Here is a 25,760-nt window from a genome sequence, read left to right as displayed (position 1 = left end):
TTGTCCTCACTAACTGGTACAACAGTCACGTCCAAGTGTACGATATTGTTCTCACTAACTGGTGCAACAGTCACGTCCAAGTGTACGATATTATCCCCACTAACTGGTACAACAGTCACGTCCAAGTGTACAACATTGTCCTCACTAACTGGTACAACAGTCACGTCCAAGTGTACGATATTATCCTCACTAACTGGTACAACAGTCACGTCCAAGTGTACGGTATTGTCCTCACTAACTGGTACAATAGTCACGTCCAAGTGTACGATATTGTCCCCACTAACTGGTACAATAGTCACGTCCAAGTGTACGATATTGTCCCCACTAACTGGTACAATAGTCACGTCCAAGTGTACGATATTGTCCCCACTAACTGGTACAATAGTCACGTCCAAGTGTACGATATTGTCCTCACTAACTGGTACAACAGTCACGTCCAAGTGTACGATATTGTCCTCACTAACTGGTGCAACAGTCACGTCCAAGTGTACGATATTATCCCCACTAACTGGTGCAACAGTCACGTCCAAGTGTACGATATTGTCCCCACTAACTGGTACAATAGTCACGTCCAAGTGTACGATATTGTCCTCACTAACTGGTGCAACAGTCACGTCCAAGTGTACGATATTATCCCCACTAACTGGTGCAACAGTCACGTCCAAGTGTACGATATTGTCCTCACTAACACAGTAAACACAGGAGTGGAGAAGCAACTCACCGAAAACAAATGACTGCTCCTGTGAAGAGTAGAGGGAGACGAGGTCTGGCGAGGACTGTCCCTCGCCGTACCACTGCTCCAGACACACGGCGCGGGCGTCAGCGAAGGTCAGCTCCTCCAGCTCCAGGCGGTAACACTCCCCCGTCACCGGGTTCTCTGTCCAGTCCCAACCGCACGCTGAAGCTGTGGGCAGCGTGGAGGCGTCACACTAGTGTGGGAGCATGGTGTGGCGCCACACCTGGTGTGTGAGCATGTTGTGGCGCCACACCTGATATGGGAGCATGGTGTGGCGCCACACCTGGTGTGGGAACATGTTGTGGCGCCACACCTGATATGGGAGCATGGTGTGGCGCCACACCTGGTGTGGGAACATGTTGTGGCGCCACACCTGGTGTGGGAGCATGTTGTGGCGTCACACCTGGTGTGGGAGCATGTTGTGGCGCCACACCTGGTGTGGGAACATGTTGTGGCGCCACACCTGGTGTGGGAACATGTTGTGGCGCCACACCTGGTGTGGGAGCATGTTGTGGCGTCACACCTGGTGTGGGAGCATGTTGTGGCGCCACACCTGGTGTGGGAACATGTTGTGGCGCCACACCAGGTGTGAGAGCATGTTGTGGCGCCACACCTGGTGTGAGTTTGAAGCACAAAGTAGAAAACTATGAGGATGAATTTAGGTACTTTTTGGTTTTACTTTTGAATACGACATAGGTTGAACAATTATTTTATTCACTGGTGAGTGAGTTCCATAAACTGGGTTCTTTCCATCCACCTGGGCTCTAGCAGACTCGAACCCTGGACCCCACGTGTGTGAGGCCGATACTCAGTTGACCGAGCTATTGAGTAGTCTTAATAAGGAAAGTTTCCAGAAGCAGCATCCTGCTGCCAAACTGGAGTATTCGACTTTCCCCTGACTACTACTGAAGCTCAGAGGAATTAGTGTCGCTAGTGTTCTATTTAAAGGAGTTAAAAGTGCAAAAACAGATGCATTCGAACTAGGCACACCTCAAGGTGGTGTCCTAAGCCCTATGCTCTTCAATATACTTATGCACAAACTTATCCATGACATACCTGTACAACCTACTGAAGCTGTCATATGTTATGCTGATGATATTTGTATTATGGCACACAGTAAACCAAGGCTACAAGTGTTACTTGATGCATTCTCCAAAAAAGTAGTAGAATGTGCCCTCATGATCTCTGTTGATAAAACAAGGGTTCTTATTCCCCATTCTCTTCATGTTAATTATACTATTAATGGAGTGCCCGTGGAGACTTGTGAGTCTTATAAGTATCTTGGAGTCGAGGTTAATGATACAAATCTCATCAGCAACCTGCGCAAAAAACTTGTTGAGCGTCTTTAACCTCTCAAAACTCTTGAGCGTAAAGGATTTGGCATTAACATAAAATATACTCGTAGTTTTTAAATTGCCTTTATACGATCTGTTGTTGATTATTATGCCTTGCATCTTCTTAATTTTTCTCCTAAACAATTACAAGGCCTAGATGTAGTACAGAATGATGCCATGCGCATCATCCTGGGTTGTCCAAGAACTGTCAGAATTGTTAACATGAGAAAGGAACTAAAATTACCTTCCATTTACGAAATAATAGTTCTACTTAGTACTATGTTTTGCGCTAAAACTTTGAAAAATAATGGTCCCCTTCAACTCTATTCAAATTAAATTGAGATCCATTCTAAACAATTCTGATTGTTCCCTCAATTCGCCGCAAAAAGCTCCTTACAGTGTGTGGCTCAGTTGTTGTGTCTATAATCTTCTGAAACTGACTGTGTCTCTTAATCCTGGTAAAACTGTTCACTATATTCTCCCCTTGGAAAGATGTGTAGGTCTCTTTGCATTATACCCCCATCAGTGTCAAACAAATGTATAACACTGGAACTATGAGATGTATAACATTAGAAGCTATTGACAGTCATCTTCAAACTTTCAAACCGACGGAATCCTATGCCTTTGATGATGGCTCCGTGCAGCTAGGCACTGGTAGAACAGGTTGTGCATAAAGGGAATGAAATGATCATGTCTAGTATACAGAGACTGAACAACTGGGCAAGCACGACACAGACTGAGCTATTGGGTATTTATCTTGCCACTGAGTACCTTAAGCTCAATGGTGTTGGAGTGATATTCTGCGACTAAAAGTGCTCTGCAGTCCTTAAATAACCCATCACAATGTATGTCGGAAGAAGTTTGTAATATTGAATGGAATGTAATTTTTGCCAATGATAATAACTATTGTATAAAATTTGTGTGGATCTCATCTCATGTTGGAGTTGGAAAACATGACTTTGTATATCGATTGGCCAATGAGGTTTGCAGGAAAGAAAACATTGATTATGACTTTGGACTATCTAATGCAATTATTAGAAACATACAAATTAGAGAAATTAATTCAGATTTAGAAGAACTAAGAAATGCCCAGAGACCTGAAAGCTGCAGTATTAAAAGCTATGACAAGTTTTGTAATAATAGGTATTTGTATGGTCAGCACAGTAACCGGACCAGGCAATGTGATGTAGTCATTGCACGAATTCGCCTTAGCTATAGACACATCTGGCAGGTTAGTGAGGCTGAGCCATTACCAGAATATTCAGATTGTAAACTCTGTGATAAACCTTTAATGCATTCACTAGGACACTATATTGTTGAATGTGAAACCGTAAAAGACTTTAGACCTCCTGACCTCTTGTACCACCAACTGTATAACTATTTCATTGACTCAGGTGTTCTGGACGATATCCCGACCATTTATCCAAAATTTGCTTGTCCATTTTAAAGAATGAAGAACATTTTTATTTATATTACTTCTAAGCTGCATCGCTTATGAACCCATCACTGCCCTTGTGTGGCAGTGCACAATAGAAAGTTGTTTTCACATATTCATATATTAAAACATTGATTGTAACCATGATATACATGTGCTTCAGACTACAGATTAGACTTATTGTCTTGTGTATGACCCTCTGTCCTGCGTGACAGTGAATACCAGCATTATCCTCACTTTAATAAGAATTAATTGAAATCTCAGATTAGACAAAATTGTAATTAATTCTGTCAATAAAGATGTTAGTAATAATAACGCACTCTTCGAACTACTCTGGCGTCCGATTTCTTTCTCTCGAGTCCGAGCATCAGACTGTTCTCGCGTCCGATAAAAATATATTTGTATAAAATTCATTTATTATTTGATCGACTTCAGGATAGCTTCAAAATGAGCGCCTTTAGAGTGCGCACAATTTGATACCAAAATGAAAGACGTAACACGAAAATTTATGTCAGAACACTGGAAAGATATAAATAATTTTGTGATGATGAGCGTCCAAAATTAAAATATTTGTTAAAATGCCAGTTATTGCTTTATTATTATGGGAATAGTTTTAAAATACGCGCCCTTATATTGCGAACAATTTGATACTAAAATGAAAGACGTAACACGAAAATTAATGTTATGAAACTGAACGAGTATACACATTAGGCTGCGGTGTGCAAATTGGTGCTCGTTCACGGGTAACTTTAAGCTTTGTTGCGGGGAGTCACGCCAGGCTTTTGAACATTATATGCCCATACACCTGTAGGGAATTCTATTGCGAACACAATTATACTAAAACGAACGACATAGCACAAGAATCAAGGTGAGAAAACTGAAATGGGTATACACATTTCGATGTCGCCGCGCGCTCGCCCGCACGCCTGGGGCGTGACCGCTAAGTTGGCGGCGCGCATGCCCGGGGTGCGAAAGTGTTAAGTAAGTTGTCATTCATTAATTTGATTTAATGGGTCCTTTTATTTGCATGGAGTGTTTGCACAGATTTAGTCTGACTCTGGGGATATCAAAGAAATATATATTTCTGGTGTGGTGCTCATAGAGTTTTATTACATCTACCAAGGAAAAGTTTCAGATCAAGATTAGCATTAGGAACAAAGATTTGTACATGTAATTAGCACATGAGAATGTGTAGAGTGAGTGTATGTTTAGCATGTTAAGGGACTTAAACAGAGGGGCTGTGTGTTGTCTGTTATAGTTGTAGGGCTGCAGAGTTTGTTATAGTTCTGATAGCAGATTTTTACTTGGTGATGATGGCCTTAAGGAAATTTGCAGTGGTTGAACCCCATGCACAGATACCGTATGTAATATAGGGATAGATTAGCGCATAGCATAATGGGAGGAGAGCAGAGTTTGGAACATAATATCTGATTTTAGATAGTATACCGACCGTTTTTGAGACTTTCTTGGTTATGTGTTGCATGTGGGTGCTGAAGTTCAGTCTCTTGTATATATATAGCCCAAGGAACGTTCCTTCATTTTTTTTGCTAATGTTAACATTGTATATTTCAAGTTTAATTATATTTGATAATTTGCTCCCAAATAAGATGTAGTAGGTCTTTTCTATGTTTAGTGTGAGTTTGTTGGCTGACATCCATTAGTGGACTTTTTTTAATTTATTATTCACAATATTATTTAGTGTGTGGGGGTTGGGGTCAGAACAAATGAGGGTAATATCGTCTGCAAATATTATAGGTTTAAGAATGTTAGAAACATTTGATAAATCATTGATGAATATAAGAAATAGGAGAGGTCCTAAGATGCTGCCCTGTGTCACTCCTGCTGTTAATGGTTGAGTGGGAGAGGTTATGTTATTGATGGATACATATTGGTATCTGTCACTAAGATAGGATCGAATATAGTTCAGGGCAAGGCCTCGGATTCCATAATTGTGAAGTTTAAGTAAGAGGTAGTTGTGGTTAACAGTATCCTTTCCTGAGCCAGAAAGGCTCTTCAATAGCCTTTCTCAAGTCAATGAAGAGGCCAATTGGAAACTCATTTTTGTCAAGGGCTGTGTAGATTATATTAAGCAGACTAATAATTGCATCATTGGTACTCTTTTGGGAACGGAAGCCAAACTGGCAGGGACTTAATATGTTGAGTTTTACAAACTAGAAATAGAGCTGTTTATAAATAATTTGTTTTAATATTTTTGAAAGTATAGGTAGATTTGATATTGGTCTGTAATTCTTTATTTTAGCTATCTCGCCTTATTTATGAACTGGCGACACTCTTGCTATTTTAAGGATATCAGGAAAAGTATAACACACTAGAGATTTGTTGAATAGCAGAGCTATGGGTGGCTCAAGGCAGGGGCAGCACTCTTATATATCATAGATGGTATTTCATTAATGTTCCCAGCTTTGGTTTTAAGTGATTGAATTAAGGATATAAAGTCTGTCGGGCTGACTGGTAAAAGGAGTAGAGTTAGGATAGCTGCCGGTGAGATATGTAGTAACATGTGTCTGGGTCTGCGGGATTGTTCTGGCAAGGTTACCACCAATTGATGAAGAGAAGCTATTAAATTCAGATGCCGTTTGAAAGCAAAGTTTGTTGTAACGTCTGAAGAATAAGTTAATATTCATTATATATTTTTTTTGTTACATGATTGTTGTTCATGATAAGTTGAAGCGTGAAGGAAGATAAGCAGGTGAGTGTAGAGGAGACTCACTGTCTGGCTGAGCTCTCACAGAAACAAAGCTAACGAAAACCATAACAAATGCAGTGTTCCCACAGGACTATTATGTTATGAGGAAAGAAAGAGAAGGAAGAGGTGGTGGTGGTGTAGCTCTGCTGGTAAGAAAGGCTGGGATTTTTGAGATGGTTGTTCAGGGATGTGAAGGTTTCAGTGACTACATAACAGGCACAATAACAACGGGAGGGCAAAAAATTATAGTCGTAGTCATATATAATCCAAAATCAAATGACAGAAGACCCAGATAGGAATATGATAGAAACAACATGGCCACCATTAACATAATAGAGAGAGTAGCTTCTGTTGCTAGCAGTAATGGATCTGGACTACTAATTATGGGAGACTTCAACCATGGAAAGATAGATTGGGAGAACAGAGACCCGCATGGAGGACCAGAAACATGGAGAGCTAAGCTGCTGGACCTGGCAACAAGAAACTTTCTAAGCCAGCTCATCAAGGAACCAAAAAGAATGAGAGGAGAAGATGAACCAGCAATGCTTGATTTGATATTTACCCTAAATGAGTGGGATATAAGGGAAATCAAGATGGAAGCGCCCTTGGGAATGAGTGATCACAGTGTATTGAACATTGAGTACCTGGTAGAGCTAGGAATTATCTCCCCCAAAAAAGAACGAGGAAACAAAAGGCTGGCTTACCGAAAGGGAAATTATGAGTAGATGAGAAGCTTCCTAAGGGAAATACCTTGGGACACAGACCTCAGAGATAAGTCTGTACAAGATATGATGGACTATGTCACCCAAAAGTGTCAGGAGGCAGTAAGCAGATACATCCCGGCCCAAAAGGAAAAATCCGAGAAGCAAAAGAAGAATCCCTGGTATAATAGGGCATGTATGGAAGCGAAGAAACTGAACAAAAGGGCATGGAGGAACTTCCGGAATAACAGAACACCAGAAAGCAGAGAGAGATACCAGAGAACCAGGAATGAGTATGTCAGGGTGAGAAGAGAAGCAGAGAAAAGTTATGAAAATGATATAGCAAACAAAGCCAAGACCGAACCAAAGCTACTCCACAGTCACATCAGAAGGAAAACAACAGTGAAATAACAGGTAGTGAACAGGCGAGGACAGGTATACAGAGAATGACAAAGAGGTGTGTGAAGAACTCAACAAGAGGTTCCAGGAGATCTTCACAACAGAACAAGGTGAGGTCACTGTACTAGGAGAAAGGGAAGTAAACCAGGCGGCCTTGGAAGGGTTCGAAATTACGAGAGAGGAGGTCAAGAGACACCTGCTGGATCTGGATGTTAGAAAGGCTGTTGGTTCAGACGGGATCTCACCATGGGTACTGAAACAGTGTGCAGAGGCACTTTGCTTGCCACTCTCCATAGTGTATAGTAGGCCACTGGAGACGGGAGACCTACCAAAAACATGGAAGACGGCGAATGTGGTTCCAATATACAAAAAGGGCGACAGGCAAGAGGCACTGAACTACAGGCCAGTGTCCTTGACTTGTATACCATGCAAGGTGATGGAGAAGATCGTGAGAAAAAACCTGGTATCACATCTGGAGAGAAGGGACTTCGTGACAAATCGCCAACATGGGTTCAGGGAGGGTAAATCTTGCCTGACTGGCTTAATAGAATTCTACGATCAGGTGACACAGATTAAGCAAGAAAGAGAGGGCTGGGCGGACTGCATTTTCTTGGATTGTCGGAAAGCCTTTGACACAGTACCGCATAAGAGGCTGGTACATAAGCTGGAGAGACAGGCAGGTGTAGCTGGTAAGGTGCTCCAGTGGATAAGGGAGTACCTAAGCAATAGGAAGCAGAGAGTTACGGTGAGGGGTGAGACCTCTGATTGACGTGAAGTCACCAGTGGAGTCCCACAGGGCTCTGTACTCGGTCCTATCTTGTTTCTGATATATGTAAATGATCTCCCGGAGGGTATAGATTCATTTCTTTCAATGTTTGCGGACGATGCCAAAATTATGAGAAGGATTAAGACAGAAGAGGACTGTTTGAGGCTTCAAGAAGACCTAGACAAGCTGAAGGAATGGACGAACAAATGGTTGTTAGAGTTTAACCCAACCAAATGAAATGTAATGAAGATAGATGTAGGGAGCAGGAGGCCAAATACAAGGTATCATCTGGGAGAGGAAATTCTTCAGGAGTCAGAGAAAGAAAAAGACTTGGGGGTTGATATCACGCCAGACCTGTCTCCTGCAGCCCATATCAAGAGGATAACATCAGCGGCATATGCCAGGCTGGCCAACATACGAACGGCATTCAGAAACTTGTGTAAAGAATCATTCAGAACTTTGTATACCACATATGTCAGACCAATCATGGAGTATGCAGCCCCAGCATGGAGTCCATATCTAGTCAAGGATAAGACTAAACTGGAAATGGTTCAAAGGTTTGCCACCAGACTAGTACCCGAGCTGAGAGGTATGAGCTACGAGGAGAGATTACAGGAATTAAACCTCACTTCGTTTGAAGACTGAAGAGTTAGGGGGGGACATGATCACCACATTCAAGATTCTGAAGGGAATTGATAGGGTAGATCAAGACAGGCTATTTAACACAAGGGGTACACGCACAAGGGGACACAGGTGGAAACTGAGTGCCCAAATGAGCCACAGAGATATTAGAAAGAACTTTTTTAGTGTCAGAGTGGTTGACAAATGGAATGAATGCATTAGGAAGTGATGTGGTGGAGGCTAACTCCATACACAGTTTCAAGTGTAGATATGATAGAGCTCAATAGGCTCAGGAATCTGTACACCTATTGATTGACGGTTGAGAGGCGGGACCAAAGAGCCAGAGCTCAGCCCCCGCAAACACAACTAGTTGAGTACAACTAGGTGAGTACAGGCTGGAGTTGCTGCGTTCCATACCCACTGTGTAGGCCTGGACGAAATAGCGATGCGGTGAGATTAATGTCAATGTCTTACGTTGGAATGAAATTCACGGAATTTCTACTGAACACTTTCCCTGATTACTGTAGAGCCTCCCTGATACTTTTAATGCTATGTACCTTATTCAATGAGACAATGACGAGCGATGTGAGAATTAAATGGGGGATTCACAAAACAGTCTGTTGCCTTCTGCTTTGGCAATGATAACGCAGTTGACTCTACGTTAGTGTTAAGTACACTCCTTACTTAAATCAATGTACTATCGGCCGCGAATACCGGATACTGCATATCTTAAAGCGGACTTGCGTCGAGGTACAATGAGATGGAGCAACATAATGGTCGTTACGGACAATGTTTCACATAGTTTGGCCGAACCACGTGAACCACACGTCATACAAGCATAACAACCCAGGACAGAACCACGTGAACCACACGTCATACAAGCATAACAACCCTGGACAGAACCACGTGAACCACACGTCATACAAGCATAACAACCCAGGACAGAACCACGTGAACCACACGTCATACAAGCATAACAACCCTGGACAGAACCACGTGAACCACACGTCATACAAGCATAACAACCCTGGACAGAACCACGTGAACCACACGTCATACAAGCATAACAACCCTGGACAGAACGAACCACGTGAACCACACGTCATACAAGCATAACAACCCTGGACAGAACCACGTGAACCACACGTCATACAAGCATAACAACATAGGACAGAACCACGTGAACCACACGTCATACAAGCATAACAACCCTGGACAGAACCACGTGAACCACACGTCATACAAGCATAACAACCCTGGACAGAACCACGTGAACCACACGTCATACAAGCATAACAACCCTGGACAGAACCACGTGAACCACACGTCATACAAGCATAACAACCCTGGACAGAACCACGTGAACCACACGTCATACAAGCATAACAACCCTGGACAGAACCACGTGAACCACACGTCATACAAGCATAACAACCCTGGACAGAACCACGTGAACCACACGTCATACAAGCATAACAACCCTGGACAGAACCACGTGAACCACACGTCATACAAGCATAACAACCCTGGACAGAACGAACCACGTGAACCACACGTCATACAAGCATAACAACCCTGGACAGAACCACGTGAACCACACGTCATACAAGCATAACAACCCTGGACAGAACCACGTGAACCACACGTCATACAAGCATAACAACCCTGGACAGAACCACGTGAACCACACGTCATACAAGCATAACAACCCAGGACAGAACCACGTGAACCACACGTCATACAAGCATAACAACCCTGGACAGAACCACGTGAACCACACGTCATACAAGCATAACAACCCTGGACAGAACCACGTGAACCACACGTCATACAAGCATAACAACCCTGAACAGAACGAACCACGTGAACCACACGTCATACAAGCATAACAACCCTGGACAGAACCACGTGAACCACACGTCATACAAGCATAACAACCCACGACAGAACCACGTGAACCACACGTCATACAAGCATAACAACCCTGGACAGAACCACGTGAACCACACGTCATACAAGCATAACAACCCTGGACAGAACGAACCACGTGAACCACACGTCATACAAGCATAACAACCCAGGACAGAACCACGTGAACCACACGTCATACAAGCATAACAACCCAGGACAGAACCACGTGAACCACACGTCATACAAGCATAACAACCCTGGACAGAACCACGTGAACCACACGTCATACAAGCATAACAACCCTGGACAGAACCACGTGAACCACACGTCATACAAGCATAACAACCCTGGACAGAACCACGTGAACCACACGTCATACAAGCATAACAACCCTGGACAGAACCACGTGATCCACACGTCATACAAGCATAACAACCCTGGACAGAACCACGTGAACCACACGTCATACAAGCATAACAACCCTGGACAGAACCACGTGAACCACACGTCATACAAGCATAACAACCCTGGACAGAACCACGTGAACCACACGTCATACAAGCATTACAACCCTGGACAGAACCACGTGAACCACACGTCATACAAGCATAACAACCCAGGACAGAACCACGTGAACCACACGTCATACAAGCATAACAACCCAGGACAGAACCACGTGAACCACACGTCATACAAGCATAACAACCCAGGACAGAACCACGTGAACCACACGTCATACAAGCATAACAACCCTGGACAGAACCACGTGAACCACACGTCATACAAGCATAACAACCCTGGACAGAACCACGTGAACCACACGTCATACAAGCATAACAACCCTGGACAGAACCACGTGAACCACACGTCATACAAGCATAACAACCCTGGACAGAACCACGTGAACCACACGTCATACAAGCATAACAACCCTGGACAGAACCACGTGAACCACACGTCATACAAGCATAACAACCCTGGACAGAATAAATTTGGCGCCCAAACCAGGACCGGGCCAAGCTGGTCGTCAGTGTGTTTGACGACCAATCACAGAATAGCGCCTCAGAGGTTTAGGTGGCTCCACCACTCACGACTTCCCTTGAGGAGGCTTGATAATGGGCCTGACAGGTGAATGGACATCACTTTGCATTCGTAGTCCTGAGGTTCCGGGATCGATCCCCGGTAGAGGCGGAAACAAATGTGCAGAGTTCCTTTAACCCTGATGCACCTGTTCACCTTGCAGTAAATAGGTACCTAGGAGTTAGACAGCTGCTACGGGCGGCTTCCTGGTGGGTGTGTAACAAAAAAAGGATGCCTGGTCGAGGACCGGGCCACAGGGACGCTAAGTCCCGAAATAATCTTAAGATAACCTGAAGATGGTCCAGGACGGACCGAAACGTCGTCGTCTTTTCATCTTCTGGTGTGTGGTTTGGTCCACATTCTTCAGCCACGTTATTGTGACTCATCATATCATCAGCACATGAATAACAATGACTACGTCCAAAAAATGAACCAGTTATTGGATGACAGAGACTCTTACTTACCTGTTAATAGTGATCCTATTGAAAAAAGTTATAACACATTTTAACAAAACTCTTAAAACATTGCTCAAGAACGATAAAGAGTTGATTTCATAAGTTTTTAAGTCATTTCCCCTTCCATACCATTTCTGTATGGTCTTATTGAAACACACAAACCAAATAATCCTGCAAGACCTATTATTAGTTCTGTTGGATCTGTGGCATATAGACTTTCCAAATAGCTTGTCCCGGTCTTGTCCCCAGTAGGAGGTGCCATTGCCTACTCACTTGGACGTAGTTAACAAGTTGTCTGGTATGAAATTAAATTTTGATTTTAAACTTGTGAGTTTTGATGTTTCGGCTCTGTTCACTAGGGTTCCTGTTGATGACTTGTTGGCATTCTTACGGGATCTACTCCCTAAATATAATTTAACTTTACCTACTAACACCATTGTTGAACTCATAAAATTGTGCATTAAAGATAATTATTTCAGCTTTAATGATTCATTATATAAAACAAACATTTGGCATGGTGATGGGAAATCCTCTCTCCCCCTGTTTTGTGCAATTTGGACATGGAATGTTTTGAAACGAATATCTTAACCGGGATTTTACCCTCGAATTTGGTGTGTTATAGGTATGTTGACGGTATACGATGCCTGTGGCCGGTTAACCATGACCGAATTGATTTTTTCATTCAGCTTAATTCGCTGGTCCCTGTCAATTAAATTCACAATTGAGAATGAAGAGAATGATGTTCTGCCTTTTTTTAGACATCATGATTCACAGAATTAGCAGGAGTTTCAAATTCGATGTATATAGGAAACCAACCAATGTGTGCTCGTATGTTCATTTTTACTCAAATCAGGTTAAGGGAGTTTATTTTTATGAGTTCAACAATGGTGTTAGTAGGTAAAGTTAAATTATATTTAGGGAGTAGATCCCGTAAGAATGCCAACAAGTCATCAACAGGAACCCTAGTGAACAGAGCCGAAACATCAAAACTCACAAGTTTAAAATCAAAATTTAATTTCATACCAGACAACTTGTTAACTACGTCCAAGTGAGTAGGCAATGGCACCTCCTACTGGGGACAAGACCGGGACAAGCTATTTGGAAAGTCTATATGCCACAGATCCAACAGAACTAATAATAGGTCTTGCAGGATTATTTGGTTTGTGTGTTTCAATAAGACCATACAGAAATGGTATGGAAGGGGAAATGACTTAAAAACTTATGAAATCAACTCTTTATCGTTCTTGAGCAATGTTTTAAGAGTTTTGTTAAAATGTGTTATAACTTTTTTCAATAGGATCACTATTAACAGGTAAGTAAGAGTCTCTGTCATCCAATAACTGGTTCATTTTTTGGACGTAGTCATTGTTATTCATGTGCTGATGATATGATGAGTCACAATAACGTGGCTGAAGAATGTGGACCAAACCACACACCAGAAGATGAAAAGACGACGACGTTTCGGTCCGTCCTGGACCATCTTCAGGTTATCTTAAGATTATTTCGGGACTTAGCGTCCCTGTGGCCCGGTCCTCGACCAGGCATCCTTTTTTTGTTACACACCCACCAGGAAGCCGCCCGTAGCAGCTGTCTAACTCCTAGGTACCTATTTACTGCAAGGTGAACAGGTGCATCAGGGTTAAAGGAACTCTGCACATTTGTTTCCGCCTCTACCGGGGATCGATCCCGGAACCTCAGGACTACGAATGCAAAGTGATGTCCATTCACCTGTCAGGCCCATTATCAAGCCTCCTCAAGGGAAGTCGTGAGTGGTGGAGCCACCTAAACCTCTGAGGCGCTATTCTGTGATTGGTCGTCAAACACACTGACGACCAGCTTGGCCCGGTCCTGGTTTGGGCGCCAAATTTATTCTGTCCAGGGTTGTTATGCTTGTATGACGTGTGGTTCACGTGGTTCTGTCCAGGGTTGTTATGCTTGTATGACGTGTGGTTCACGTGGTTCTGTCCAGGGTTGTTATGCTTGTATGACGTGTGGTTCACGTGGTTCTGTCCAGGGTTGTTATGCTTGTATGACGTGTGGTTCACGTGGTTCTGTCCTGGGTTGTTATGCTTGTATGACGTGTGGTTCACGTGGTTCTGTCCTGGGTTGTTATGCTTGTATGACGTGTGGTTCACGTGGTTCTGTCCAGGGTTGTTATGCTTGTATGACGTGTGGTTCACGTGGTTCTGTCCAGGGTTGTTATGCTTGTATGACGTGTGGTTCACGTGGTTCTGTCCAGGGTTGTTATGCTTGTATGACGTGTGGTTCACGTGGTTCTGTCCTGGGTTGTTATGCTTGTATGACGTGTGGTTCACGTGGTTCTGTCCTGGGTTGTTATGCTTGTATGACGTGTGGTTCACGTGGTTCTGTCCTGGGTTGTTATGCTTGTATGACGTGTGGTTCACGTGGTTCTGTCCAGGGTTGTTATGCTTGTATGACGTGTGCTTCACGTGGTTCTGTCCAGGGTTGTTATGCTTGTATGACGTGTGGTTCACGTGGTTCTGTCCTGGGTTGTTATGCTTGTATGACGTGTGGTTCACGTGGTTCTGTCCAGGGTTGTTATGCTTGTATGACGTGTGGTTCACGTGGTTCTGTCCAGGGTTGTTATGCTTGTATGACGTGTGGTTCACGTGGTTCTGTTCTGGGTTGTTATGCTTGTATGACGTGTGGTTCACGTGGTTCTGTCCTGGGTTGTTATGCTTGTATGACGTGTGGTTCACGTGGTTCTGTCCAGGGTTGTTATGCTTGTATGACGTGTGGTTCACGTGGTTCTGTCCAGGGTTGTTATGCTTGTATGACGTGTGGTTCACGTGGTTCTGTCCTGGGTTGTTATGCTTGTATGACGTGTGGTTCACGTGGTTCTGTCCTGGGTTGTTATGCTTGTATGACGTGTGGTTCACGTAGTTCTGTCCTGGGTTGTTATGCTTGTACGACGTGTGGTTCACGTAGTTCTGTCCAGGGTTGTTATGCTTGTATGACGTGTGGTTCACGTGGTTCTGTCCAGGGTTGTTATGCTTGTATGACGTGTGGTTCACGTGGTTCTGTCCTGGGTTGTTATGCTTGTATGACGTGTGGTTCACGTGGTTCTGTCCAGGGTTGTTATGCTTGTATGACGTGTGGTTCACGTGGTTCTGTCCAGGGTTGTTATGCTTGTATGACGTGTGGTTCACGTGGTTCTGTCCTGGGTTGTTATGCTTGTATGACGTGTGGTTCACGTGGTTCTGTCCAGGGTTGTTATGCTTGTATGACGTGTGGTTCACGTGGTTCTGTCCAGGGTTGTTATGCTTGTATGACGTGTGGTTCACGTGGTTCTGTCCAGGGTTGTTATGCTTGTATGACGTGTGGTTCACGTGGTTCTGTCCAGGGTTGTTATGCTTGTATGACGTGTGGTTCACGTGGTTCTGTCCTGGGTTGTTATGCTTGTATGACGTGTGGTTCACGTGGTTCTGTCCTGGGTTGTTATGCTTGTATGACGTGTGGTTCACGTGGTTCTGTCCTGGGTTGTTATGCTTGTATGACGTGTGGTTCACGTGGTTCTGTCCTGGGTTGTTATGCTTGTATGACGTGTGGTTCACGTGGTTCTGTCCAGGGTTGTTATGCTTGTATGACGTGTGGTTCACGTGGTTCTGTCCAGGGTTGTTATGCTTGTATGACGTGTGGTTCACGTGGTTCTGTCCAGGGTTGTTATGCTTGTATGACGTGTGGTTCACGTGGTTCTGTCCAGGGTTGTTATGCTTGTATGACGTGTGGTTCACGTGGTTCTGTCCATGGGTTGTTATGCTTGTATGACGTGTGGTTCACGTGGTTCTGTCCAGGGTTGTTATGCTTGTATGACGTGTGGTTCACGTGGTTCTGTCCTGGGTTGTTATGCTTGTATGACGTGTGGTTCACGTGGTTCTGTCCAGGGTTGTTATGCTTGTATGACGTGTGGTTCACGTGGTTCTGTCCTGGGTTGTTATGCTTGTATGACGTGTGGTTCACGTGGTTCTGTCCTGGGTTGTTATGCTTGTATGACGTGTGGTTCACGTGGTTCTGTCCAGGGTTGTTATGCTTGTATGACGTGTGGTTCACGTGGTTCTGTCCATGGGTTGTTATGCTTGTATGACGTGTGGTTCACGTGGTTCTGTCCTGGGTTGTTATGCTTGTATGACGTGTGGTTCACGTGGTTCTGTCCAGGGTTGTTATGCTTGTATGACGTGTGGTTCACGTGGTTCTGTCCTGGGTTGTTATGCTTGTATGACGTGTGGTTCACGTGGTTCTGTCCAGGGTTGTTATGCTTGTATGACGTGTGGTTCACGTGGTTCTGTCCTGGGTTGTTATGCTTGTATGACGTGTGGTTCACGTGGTTCTGTCCTGGGTTGTTATGCTTGTATGACGTGTGGTTCACGTGGTTCTGTCCAGGGTTGTTATGCTTGTATGACGTGTGGTTCACGTGGTTCTGTCCAGGGTTGTTATGCTTGTATGACGTGTGGTTCACGTGGTTCTGTCCAGGGTTGTTATGCTTGTATGACGTGTGGTTCACGTGGTTCTGTCGTGGGTTGTTATGCTTGTATGACGTGTGGTTCACGTGGTTCTGTCCTGGGTTGTTATGCTTGTATGACGTGTGGTTCACGTGGTTCTGTCCTGGGTTGTTATGCTTGTATGACGTGTGGTTCACGTGGTTCTGTCCAGGGTTGTTATGCTTGTATGACGTGTGGTTCACGTGGTTCTGTCCTGGGTTGTTATGCTTGTATGACGTGTGGTTCACGTGGTTCTGTCCAGGGTTGTTATGCTTGTATGACGTGTGGTTCACGTGGTTCTGTCCAGGGTTGTTATGCTTGTATGACGTGTGGTTCACGTGGTTCTGTCCAGGGTTGTTATGCTTGTATGACGTGTGGTTCACGTGGTTCTGTCCTGGGTTGTTATGCTTGTATGACGTGTGGTTCACGTGGTTCTGTCCTGGGTTGTTATGCTTGTATGACGTGTGGTTCACGTGGTTCTGTCCAGGGTTGTTATGCTTGTATGACGTGTGGTTCACGTGGTTCTGTCCAGGGTTGTTATGCTTGTATGACGTGTGGTTCACGTGGTTCTGTCCTGGGTTGTTATGCTTGTATGACGTGTGGTTCACGTGGTTCTGTCCAGGGTTGTTATGCTTGTATGACGTGTGGTTCACGTGGTTCTGTCCTGGGTTGTTATGCTTGTATGACGTGTGGTTCACGTGGTTCTGTCCAGGGTTGTTATGCTTGTATGACGTGTGGTTCACGTGGTTCTGTCCAGGGTTGTTATGCTTGTATGACGTGTGGTTCACGTGGTTCGTTCTGTCCAGGGTTGTTATGCTTGTATGACGTGTGGTTCACGTGGTTCGGCCAAACTATGTGAAACATTGTCCGTAACGACCATTATGTTGCTCCATCTCATTGTACCTCGACGCAAGTCCGCTTTAAGATATGCAGTATCCGGTATTCGCGGCCGATAGTACATTGATTTAAGTAAGGAGTGTACTTAACACTAACGTAGAGTCAACTGCGTTATCATTGCCAAAGCAGAAGGCAACAGACTGTTTTGTGAATCCCCCATTTAATTCTCACATCGCTCGTCATTGTCTCATTGAATAAGGTACATAGCATTAAAAGTATCAGGGAGGCTCTACAGTAATCAGGGAAAGTGTTCAGTAGAAATTCCGTGAATTTCATTCCAACGTAAGACATTGACATAAATCTCACCGCATCGCTATTTCGTCCAGGCCTACACAGTGGGTATGGAACGCAGCAACTCCAGCCTGTACTCACCTAGTTGTACTCAACTAGTTGTGTTTGCGGGGGCTGAGCTCTGGCTCTTTGGTCCCGCCTCTCAACCGTCAATCAATAGGTGTACAGATTCCTGAGCCTATTGAGCTCTATCATATCTACACTTGAAACTGTGTATGGAGTTAGCCTCCACCACATCACTTCCTAATGCATTCATTCCATTTGTCAACCACTCTGACACTAAAAAAGTTCTTTCTAATATCTCTGTGGCTCATTTGGGCACTCAGTTTCCACCTGTGTCCCCTTGTGCGTGTACCCCTTGTGTTAAATAGCCTGTCTTTATCTACCCTATCAATTCCCTTCAGAATCTTGAATGTGGTGATCATGTCTCCCCGTAACTCTTCAGTCTTCAAACGAAGTGAGGTTTAATTCCTGTAATCTCTCCTCGTAGCTCATACCTCTCAGCTCGGGTACTAGTCTGGTGGCAAACCTTTGAACCTTTTCCAGTTTAGTCTTATCCTTGACTAGATATGGACTCCATGCTGGGGCTGCATATTCCATGATTGGTCTGACATATGTGGTATACAAAGTTCTGAATGATTCTTTACACAAGTTTCTGAATGCCGTTCGCATGTTGGCCAGCCTGGCATATGCCGCTGATGTTATCCTCTTGATATGGGCTGCAGGAGACAGGTCTGGCGTGATATCAACCCCCAAGTCTTTTTCTTTCTCTGACTCCTGAAGAATTTCCTCTCAAAGATGATACCTTGTATTTGGCCTCCTGCTCCCTACATCTATCTTCATTACATTTCATTTGGTTGGGTTAAACTCTAACAACCATTTGTTCGTCCATTCCTTCAGCTTGTCTAGGTCTTCTTGAAGCCTCAAACAGTCCTCTTCTGTCTTAATGCTTCTCATAATTTTGGCATCGTCCGCAAACATTGAAAGAAATGAATCTATACCCTCCGGGAGATCATTTACATATATCAGAAACAAGATAGGACCGAGTACAGAGCCCTGTGGGACTCCACTGGTGACTTCACGTCAATCAGAGGTCTCACCCCTCACCGTAACTCTCTGCTTCCTATTGCTTAGGTACTCCCTTATCCACTGGAGCACCTTACCAGCTACACCTGCCTGTCTCTCCAGCTTATGTACCAGCCTTTTATGCGGTACTGTGTCAAAGGCTTTCCGACAATCCAAGAAAATGCAGTCCGCCCAGCCCTCTCTTTCTTGCTTAATCTTTGTCACCTGATCGTAGAATTCTCTTAAGCCAGTCAGGCAAGATTTACCCTCCCTGAACCCATGTTGGCGATTTGTCATGAAGTTCCTTCTCTCCAGATGTGATACCAGGTTTTTTCTCACGATCTTCTCCATCACCTTGCATCGTATACAAGTCAAGGACACTGGCCTGTAGTTCAGTGCCTCTTGCCTGTCGCCCTTTTTGTATATTGGAACCACATTCGCCGTCTTCCATGTTTTTGGTAGGTCTCCCGTCTCCAGTGACCTACTATACACTATGGCGAGTGGCAAGCAAAGTGCCTCTGCACACTGTTTCATTACCCATGGTGAGATCCCGTCTGAACCAACAGCCTTTCTAACATCCAGATCCAGCAGGTGTCTCTTGACTTCCTCTCTCGTAATTTCGAACCCTTCCAAGGCCGCCTGGTTTACTTCCCTTTCTCCTAGTACAGTGACCTCACCTTGTTCTGTTGTGAAGATCTCCTGGAACCTCTTGTTGAGTTCTTCACACACCTCTTTGTCATTCTCTGTATACCTGTCCTCGCCTGTTCACTACCTGTTATTTCACTGTTGTTTTCCTTCTGATTTGACTGTGGAGTAGCTTTGGTTCGGTCTTGGCTTTGTTTGCTATATCATTTTCATAACTTTTATCTGCTTCTCTTCTCACCCTGACATACTCATTCCTGGTTCTCTGGTATCTCTCTCTGCTTTCTGGTGTTCTGTTATTCCGGAAGTTCCTCCCCGCCCTTTTGTTCAGTTTCTTTGCTTCCATACATGCCCTATTATACCAGGGATTCTTCTTTTGCTTCTCGGATTTTTCCTTTTGGGCCGGGATGTATCTGCTTACTGCCTCCTGACACTTTTGGGTGACATAGTCCATCATATCTTGTACAGACTTATCTCTGAGGTCTGTGTCCCAAGGTATTTCCCTTAGGAAGCTTCTCATCTACTCATAATTTCCCTTTCGGTAAGCCAGCCTTTTGTTTCCTCGTTCTTTTTTGGGGGAGATAATTCCTAGCTCTACCAGGTACTCAATGTTCAATACACTGTGATCACTCATTCCCAAGGGCGCTTCCATCTTGATTTCCCTTATATCCCACTCATTTAGGGTAAATATCAAATCAAGCATTGCTGGTTCATCTTCTCCTCTCATTCTTTTTGGTTCCTTGATGAGCTGGCTTAGAAAGTTTCTTGTTGCCAGGTCCAGCAGCTTAGCTCTCCATGTTTCTGGTCCTCCATGCGGGTCTCTGTTCTCCCAATCTATCTTTCCATGGTTGAAGTCTCCCATAATTAGTAGTCCAGATCCATTACTGCTAGCAACAGAAGCTACTCTCTCTATTATGTTAATGGTGGCCATGTTGTTTCTATCATATTCCTATCTGGGTCTTCTGTCATTTGATTTTGGATTATATATGACTACGACTATAATTTTTTGCCCTCCCGTTGTTATTGTGCCTGTTATGTAGTCACTGAAACCTTCACATCCCTGAACAACCATCTCAAAAATCCCAGCCTTTCTTACCAGCAGAGCTACACCACCACCACCTCTTCCTTCTCTTTCTTTCCTCATAACATAATAGTCCTGTGGGAACACTGCATTTGTTATGGTTTTCGTTAGCTTTGTTTCTGTGAGAGCTATTATGTCTGGGTTTTCCTTTAGTACCCATTCTCCAACTTCATTTGCTTTATTTGTAATTCCATCTATGTTATTGTACATTGCCTTGAGGCTCACTTTCTTCTGTCCCTTCTCAAATCTCCTCCTTCGTGAGTGTTCTGCTGTTGGGGGAAGCTGTGCCATGGGTGTGAGGATTTGTGAGGTGGATAACAGGGTTGCAGAGGATACTGGGATAAGGGGTGGGGAGTCAAGTGAAGGGGGAGGGACAAGGAGGGTATAGGGTAAAAGGAGAGGGAGGACAGAAAGGAAAGGGGGGGGGAGGGGGAACTCGGCGGGAGGAGGGGAGGGGTAGAAGGGTGGGGATTGGGTGTGGGGGGGGAGGGAGACGTGACTGGGTATTTGAGTGGGGGCAGGGAGGGTTTGGGGTAGGGGGTATGTGTACTCACCTAGTTGTACTCACCTAGTTGTGTCTGCAGGATCGAACATTGACTCTTGGATCCCGCCTTTCGAGCATCGGTTGTTTACAGCAATGATTCCTGTCCCATTTCCCTATCATACCTGGTTTTAAAATTATGAATAGTATTTGCTTCCACAACCTGTTCCTGAAGTGCATTCCATTTTCCCACTACTCTCACGCTAAAAGAAAACCTCCTAACATCTCTGTGACTCATCTGAGTTTCAAGCTTCCATCCATGTCCCCTCGTTCTGTTACTATTCCGTGTGAACATTTCGTGTATGTCCACTCTGTCAATCCCTCTGAGTATTTTATACGTTCCTATCATGTCCCCCCTCTCCCTTCTTCTTTCTAGTGTCGTAAGGCACAGTTCCCTCAGGCGCTCCTCACACCCCATCCCTCGTAGCTCTGGGACGAGTCTCGTTGCAAACCTATGAACCTTTTGCAGTTTCATTATATGCTTCTTCAGATGGGGACTCCATGATGAGGCGGCATACTCTAAGACTGGCCTCACGTAGGCAGTGTAAAGCGCCCTAAATGCCTCCTTACTTAGGTTTCTGAATGATGTTCTAACTTTTGCCAGTGTAGAGTACGCTGCTGTCGTTATCCTATTTATATGTGCCTCAGGAGATAGATTAGGTGTTACGTCCACACCCAGGTCTCTTTCGCGCGTCGTCACAGGTAGGCTGTTCCCCTTCATTGTGTACTGTCCCTTTGGTCGCCTATCTCCTAGTCCCATTTCCATAACTTTACATTTGCTTGTGTTGAATTCCAGTAGCCATTTCTCTGACCATCTCTGCAACCTGTTCAGGTCCTCTTGGAGGATCCTGCAATCCTCATCTGTCACAACTCTTCTCAACAACTTTGCGTCATCCGCAAACATCGACATGTAGGACTCTACGCCTGTAAACATGTCGTTAACATATACAACAAATAGAATTGGTCCCAGAACCGATCCTTGTGGTACTCCACTTGTTACTGTTCGCCAGTCCAACTTCTCGCCCCTTACCGTAACTCTTTGGCTCCTTCCTGTTAGGTAGTTCCTTATCCATGCTAGGACCTTTCCCCCCACCCCCGCCTGCCTCTCGAGCTTGAACAGCAGTCTCATGTGCGGTACTGTATCAAAGGCTTTTTGGCAGTCCAGAAATATGCAGTCTGCCCAACCATCTCTGTCCTGTCTTATCCTCGTTATTTTATCATAGAATTCCAGAAGGTTTGTTAGGCACGATTTCCCTGTCCAGAACCCATGTTGATGTTTGTTCACAAACCTAATGTTCTCCAGGTGTGCAACCAGTCGTAGCTTAATTATTCTTTCCAGTATTTTACAGGGGATGCTTGTCAGTGATACAGGTCTATAGTTAAGTGCCTCCTCCCTATCACCTTTCTTGAAGATCGGTACGACATTTGCCGTCTTCCAGCAACTGGGCAATTTTCCCGACATAAGTGACTAATTAAAGATCATTGCCAGAGGCATGCTGAGGGCCTGCGCTGCTTCTTTTAGTATCCACGGTGATACTTTGTCTGGTCCAACTGCTTTAGTTGCATCTAGAGTTGTCAACTATTTCATTACCCCCTCTGCTGTCACCTCTATATCTGATAGTCTTTCATGTAGGGTAACCCCTTCCAACAACGGGAGGCTCGGTAGTGAACACTCCATGGAAACTGGCATTCAGTGCCTCGCAGATTTCCTTGTCACCTTCAGTATATGGCCCCTCTGTCTTCCTTAGTCTTGTCACTTGGTCGTTCACCGACATTTTTCTTCTTATATGACTGTGTAGTAACTTAGGTTGTTTTTTCGCTTTGATTGCAATATCGTTCTCATAGTCCCTTTCCGATGTTCGTCTTACGTTAATGTAATCGTTCCTAGCTCTGTTGTATCTGATCCTGTTGTCCTCTGTCCTTTGTCTTCTGTACTTCCTCCACTCCCGCCTGCTGGCCATTTTTGCTTCCTGACACTGTCTATTAAACCATGGGTTATTATATTTCTTCTTATTTTTTCCCTTTACTGTTGGTATAAATCTCTCTTCGGCCTCCTGGCATTTCTGTATGACTAGGTCCATCATATTTTGGACTGTTTTTCCTCTAATTTCTTCCTCCCACTGCACTTCACCCAGATAGTCCCTTATCCTCTTATAGTCCCCTTTCCTGTAGTCAACTCTCCTTTCCCAGATCTCTTGTCCTATGGTCATAGGTTTGAATTCCATCATGTAGTCAAAGACTGGGACACAATGGTCACTGGCCCCTAGAGGTATTTCATACTCTAAATTCTCGATATCTTCTACGTTCTGGGTGAAAATCAGGTCTAATAGGCTCGGTGCATCTCCTCCTCTTTCCCTTGTGTCTTCCTTCACATGTTGTGTTAGGAAATTCCTGTCTATAACATCTACTAATTTTGCTCCCCACGTTTCGTCCCCTCCATGGGGATTCCTTGATTCCTAATTTATCTCTCCATGATTTAGGTCCCCCATGATCAGCAGCTTCGCTCTCATTCTGTGGGCTAGTGTTGCTGCCTTCTGCAGTTCATCTATACATGCCTTGGTTTTTTTTTTTTTTTTTTTTTTTTTTTTTTTGTAGATATATACAAGAGTTGTTACATTCTTGTACAGCCACTAGTACGCGTAGCGTTTCGGGGAGGTCCCTGGAATACAATCCCCTGCCACGAAGAATCGTTGTTGTCATCATACTCCTGCCTGGGTCTTTTACTGTTTGGTGGGGGGATTGTAGATTACCAAGATCACAATCTTCCTCCCATCTACTGTCAGAGTTCCTTGTATGAAGCTTGTGCACTCATTGGTAACTCGATTTCCCAGGCCTTCAAACTTTCATTTCCGCTTTATTAGGAGTGCCACTCCCTCTCCCTGTCTCTGTGTCCTCTCTTTTCGCATCACCTGGTACCCTTCAGGAAAGATTGTATCTGAGATCACGTCATTAATTTTAGTTTCCACAATTGCAACTATGTCAGGATCTGCTTCACTCACTCTTTCTTTTATCTCTTCTGCTCTATTAGATACCCCATCAGCATTGGTGTACCAAACCTTGAGATTCTTCATGGAAACTCTTGTACCAGGGTTCTCCCTTTCTCTGGGGGTCTGGGGGGATCTGGGGGGTGTCTGGGGGGTGACTGGGGGCAGGAGGGATCTGGGGGATCTGGGGGGTGTCTGGGGGATGACTGGGGGCGGGGAGGACCCGGGGGATGTCCAGGGGGATCCTGGGGGTGTCTGGGGGGGTCCGGGGGGTGTATGGGGGTGAAAGAGGTCAGGAGGGGTGCTTGGAGGCTAATGGGGGCTGGGCTTCTAGGAAGGTAGGTAGGAGGGTCTGGGGTAGGGCCTGGGTAGGTAGGTCTGGAGTAGGAAGGGCATACTGGATCTGAAGATTAGGGAGGGTCTGATAGGCATAGAGGGGTTGGGAGATAGCATAAGGTTGGGAGTCAGATAGAGGTTGAGAGGTTGGGAGGGGGAAGGATAGAGGGGGTGGGGGAAACCTCCCACCCCCCTCGCAAGGGTGGGGGGTCACATGGAAGGAGAGGGGATGAGGAGAGGTGAGGGCTGGGTAGGTTTTGGGTGTTGAGGGGATGAGGGCTGGGTGGGTTTTGGGGGTTGAGGGGATGAGGGCTGGACGGGTTTTGGGGGTTGAGGTGATGAGGGGGTCCTTGGAATGTGGGATGAATTTGACTGCAGTGGGGTCAGAGGGGTCAAGGGAGGTGTTGGGGAGATAAGCAGGGGCAGAGAGGGCTGATTTGGGGAAGGAGTGACCTGAGAAGGTGTGAGCTGGTTAGCATGGTGTGGATTAGCATTGGGATGTGTAGCTACGCTCAAATGGGAAGAGTTGTACTGTTGTATGCTTGCTCTGTGGGCTATCTGCTCCTCCTTCGTCATGAATTTGTCAATATATACGTTGCAGTAATTTTTGCTACCTCTGAGTAAGTGTTTGTGATGCAGTATGTAATCCACTGCCTCTTCGTTAGTGAACTGTACCAGGACAGGTCGTTTCCTGTTACATTTCTATGGCCCAATGCGGCGTTGGACTTGCACCTCATTCCCTGCCATCTGGGCTCTCATGTCTCTCAAGATCCCCTATAGCTCCAAATCCTCAATCTCCATCCTTTCCTGCCTCGATGGTGCCCTGGCTTCATGCAATCCATGGATTATGATTGTCCTCTTTCTCAGTTCAGGGTCATGCTGGTGGCCCCCCTCCCTGGCTGACCCCCACCCTTCCCACACCCGCTACTCCACCTACTACTACTTCCCCTTCCCCTGCCAAGCTTCCCTTATTCCTGCCAAATTCATTAGTAAGCCTAGATATTTCTCCTTGCCATTCTACCCTGCTCTTCCTGATTTCCTCTTGAATATAATCCATAAACTCTTGTTTGAGTCTTTGAACCTCGTCCTGTATCTTATTAAAGACTTCACTTTTAATCCCCTGGATTAGATCATCTATCCAAACATCCCTCTTTTCTACAAATTTCCCAATTATCTTCTCCACAAACCTATCTTCTTCCTCAATCATAATACTGTGTGTACTCACCTAGTTGTACTCACTTAGTTGTGCTTGCGGGGGTTGAGCTCTGGCTCTTTGGTC

At 44.9% G+C, this 25,760-nt stretch overlaps 1 protein-coding gene across 1 annotated transcript in view; it reads right to left on the bottom strand.

The window, feature by feature from the left end:
* Positions 1-5,934: 5,934 nt before the first annotated feature.
* The window catches only part of LOC138368046 (probable serine/threonine-protein kinase clkA), a 28,626-nt gene continuing 8,800 nt past the window's right edge, over positions 5,935-25,760 (bottom strand). Inside the window, exons 3-6 of the mRNA XM_069330344.1 lie at positions 14,045-15,906; positions 12,746-12,847; positions 12,155-12,169; positions 5,935-6,127 (exon numbers count right to left, since the gene is read on the bottom strand). Of these exons, the coding sequence (XP_069186445.1) occupies positions 5,935-6,127; positions 12,155-12,169; positions 12,746-12,847; positions 14,045-15,906 (2,172 nt within the window). The remainder of the gene's footprint in view (positions 6,128-12,154; positions 12,170-12,745; positions 12,848-14,044; positions 15,907-25,760) is intronic.

The sequence above is a fragment of the Procambarus clarkii genome, chromosome 24, assembly GCF_040958095.1.
Source record: "Procambarus clarkii isolate CNS0578487 chromosome 24, FALCON_Pclarkii_2.0, whole genome shotgun sequence".
In the NCBI taxonomy this organism is placed as follows: domain Eukaryota; kingdom Metazoa; phylum Arthropoda; class Malacostraca; order Decapoda; family Cambaridae; genus Procambarus; species Procambarus clarkii.
Note: the sequence above shows the minus strand (reverse complement) of the source record. Positions and strands in the feature narration are given on the sequence as shown.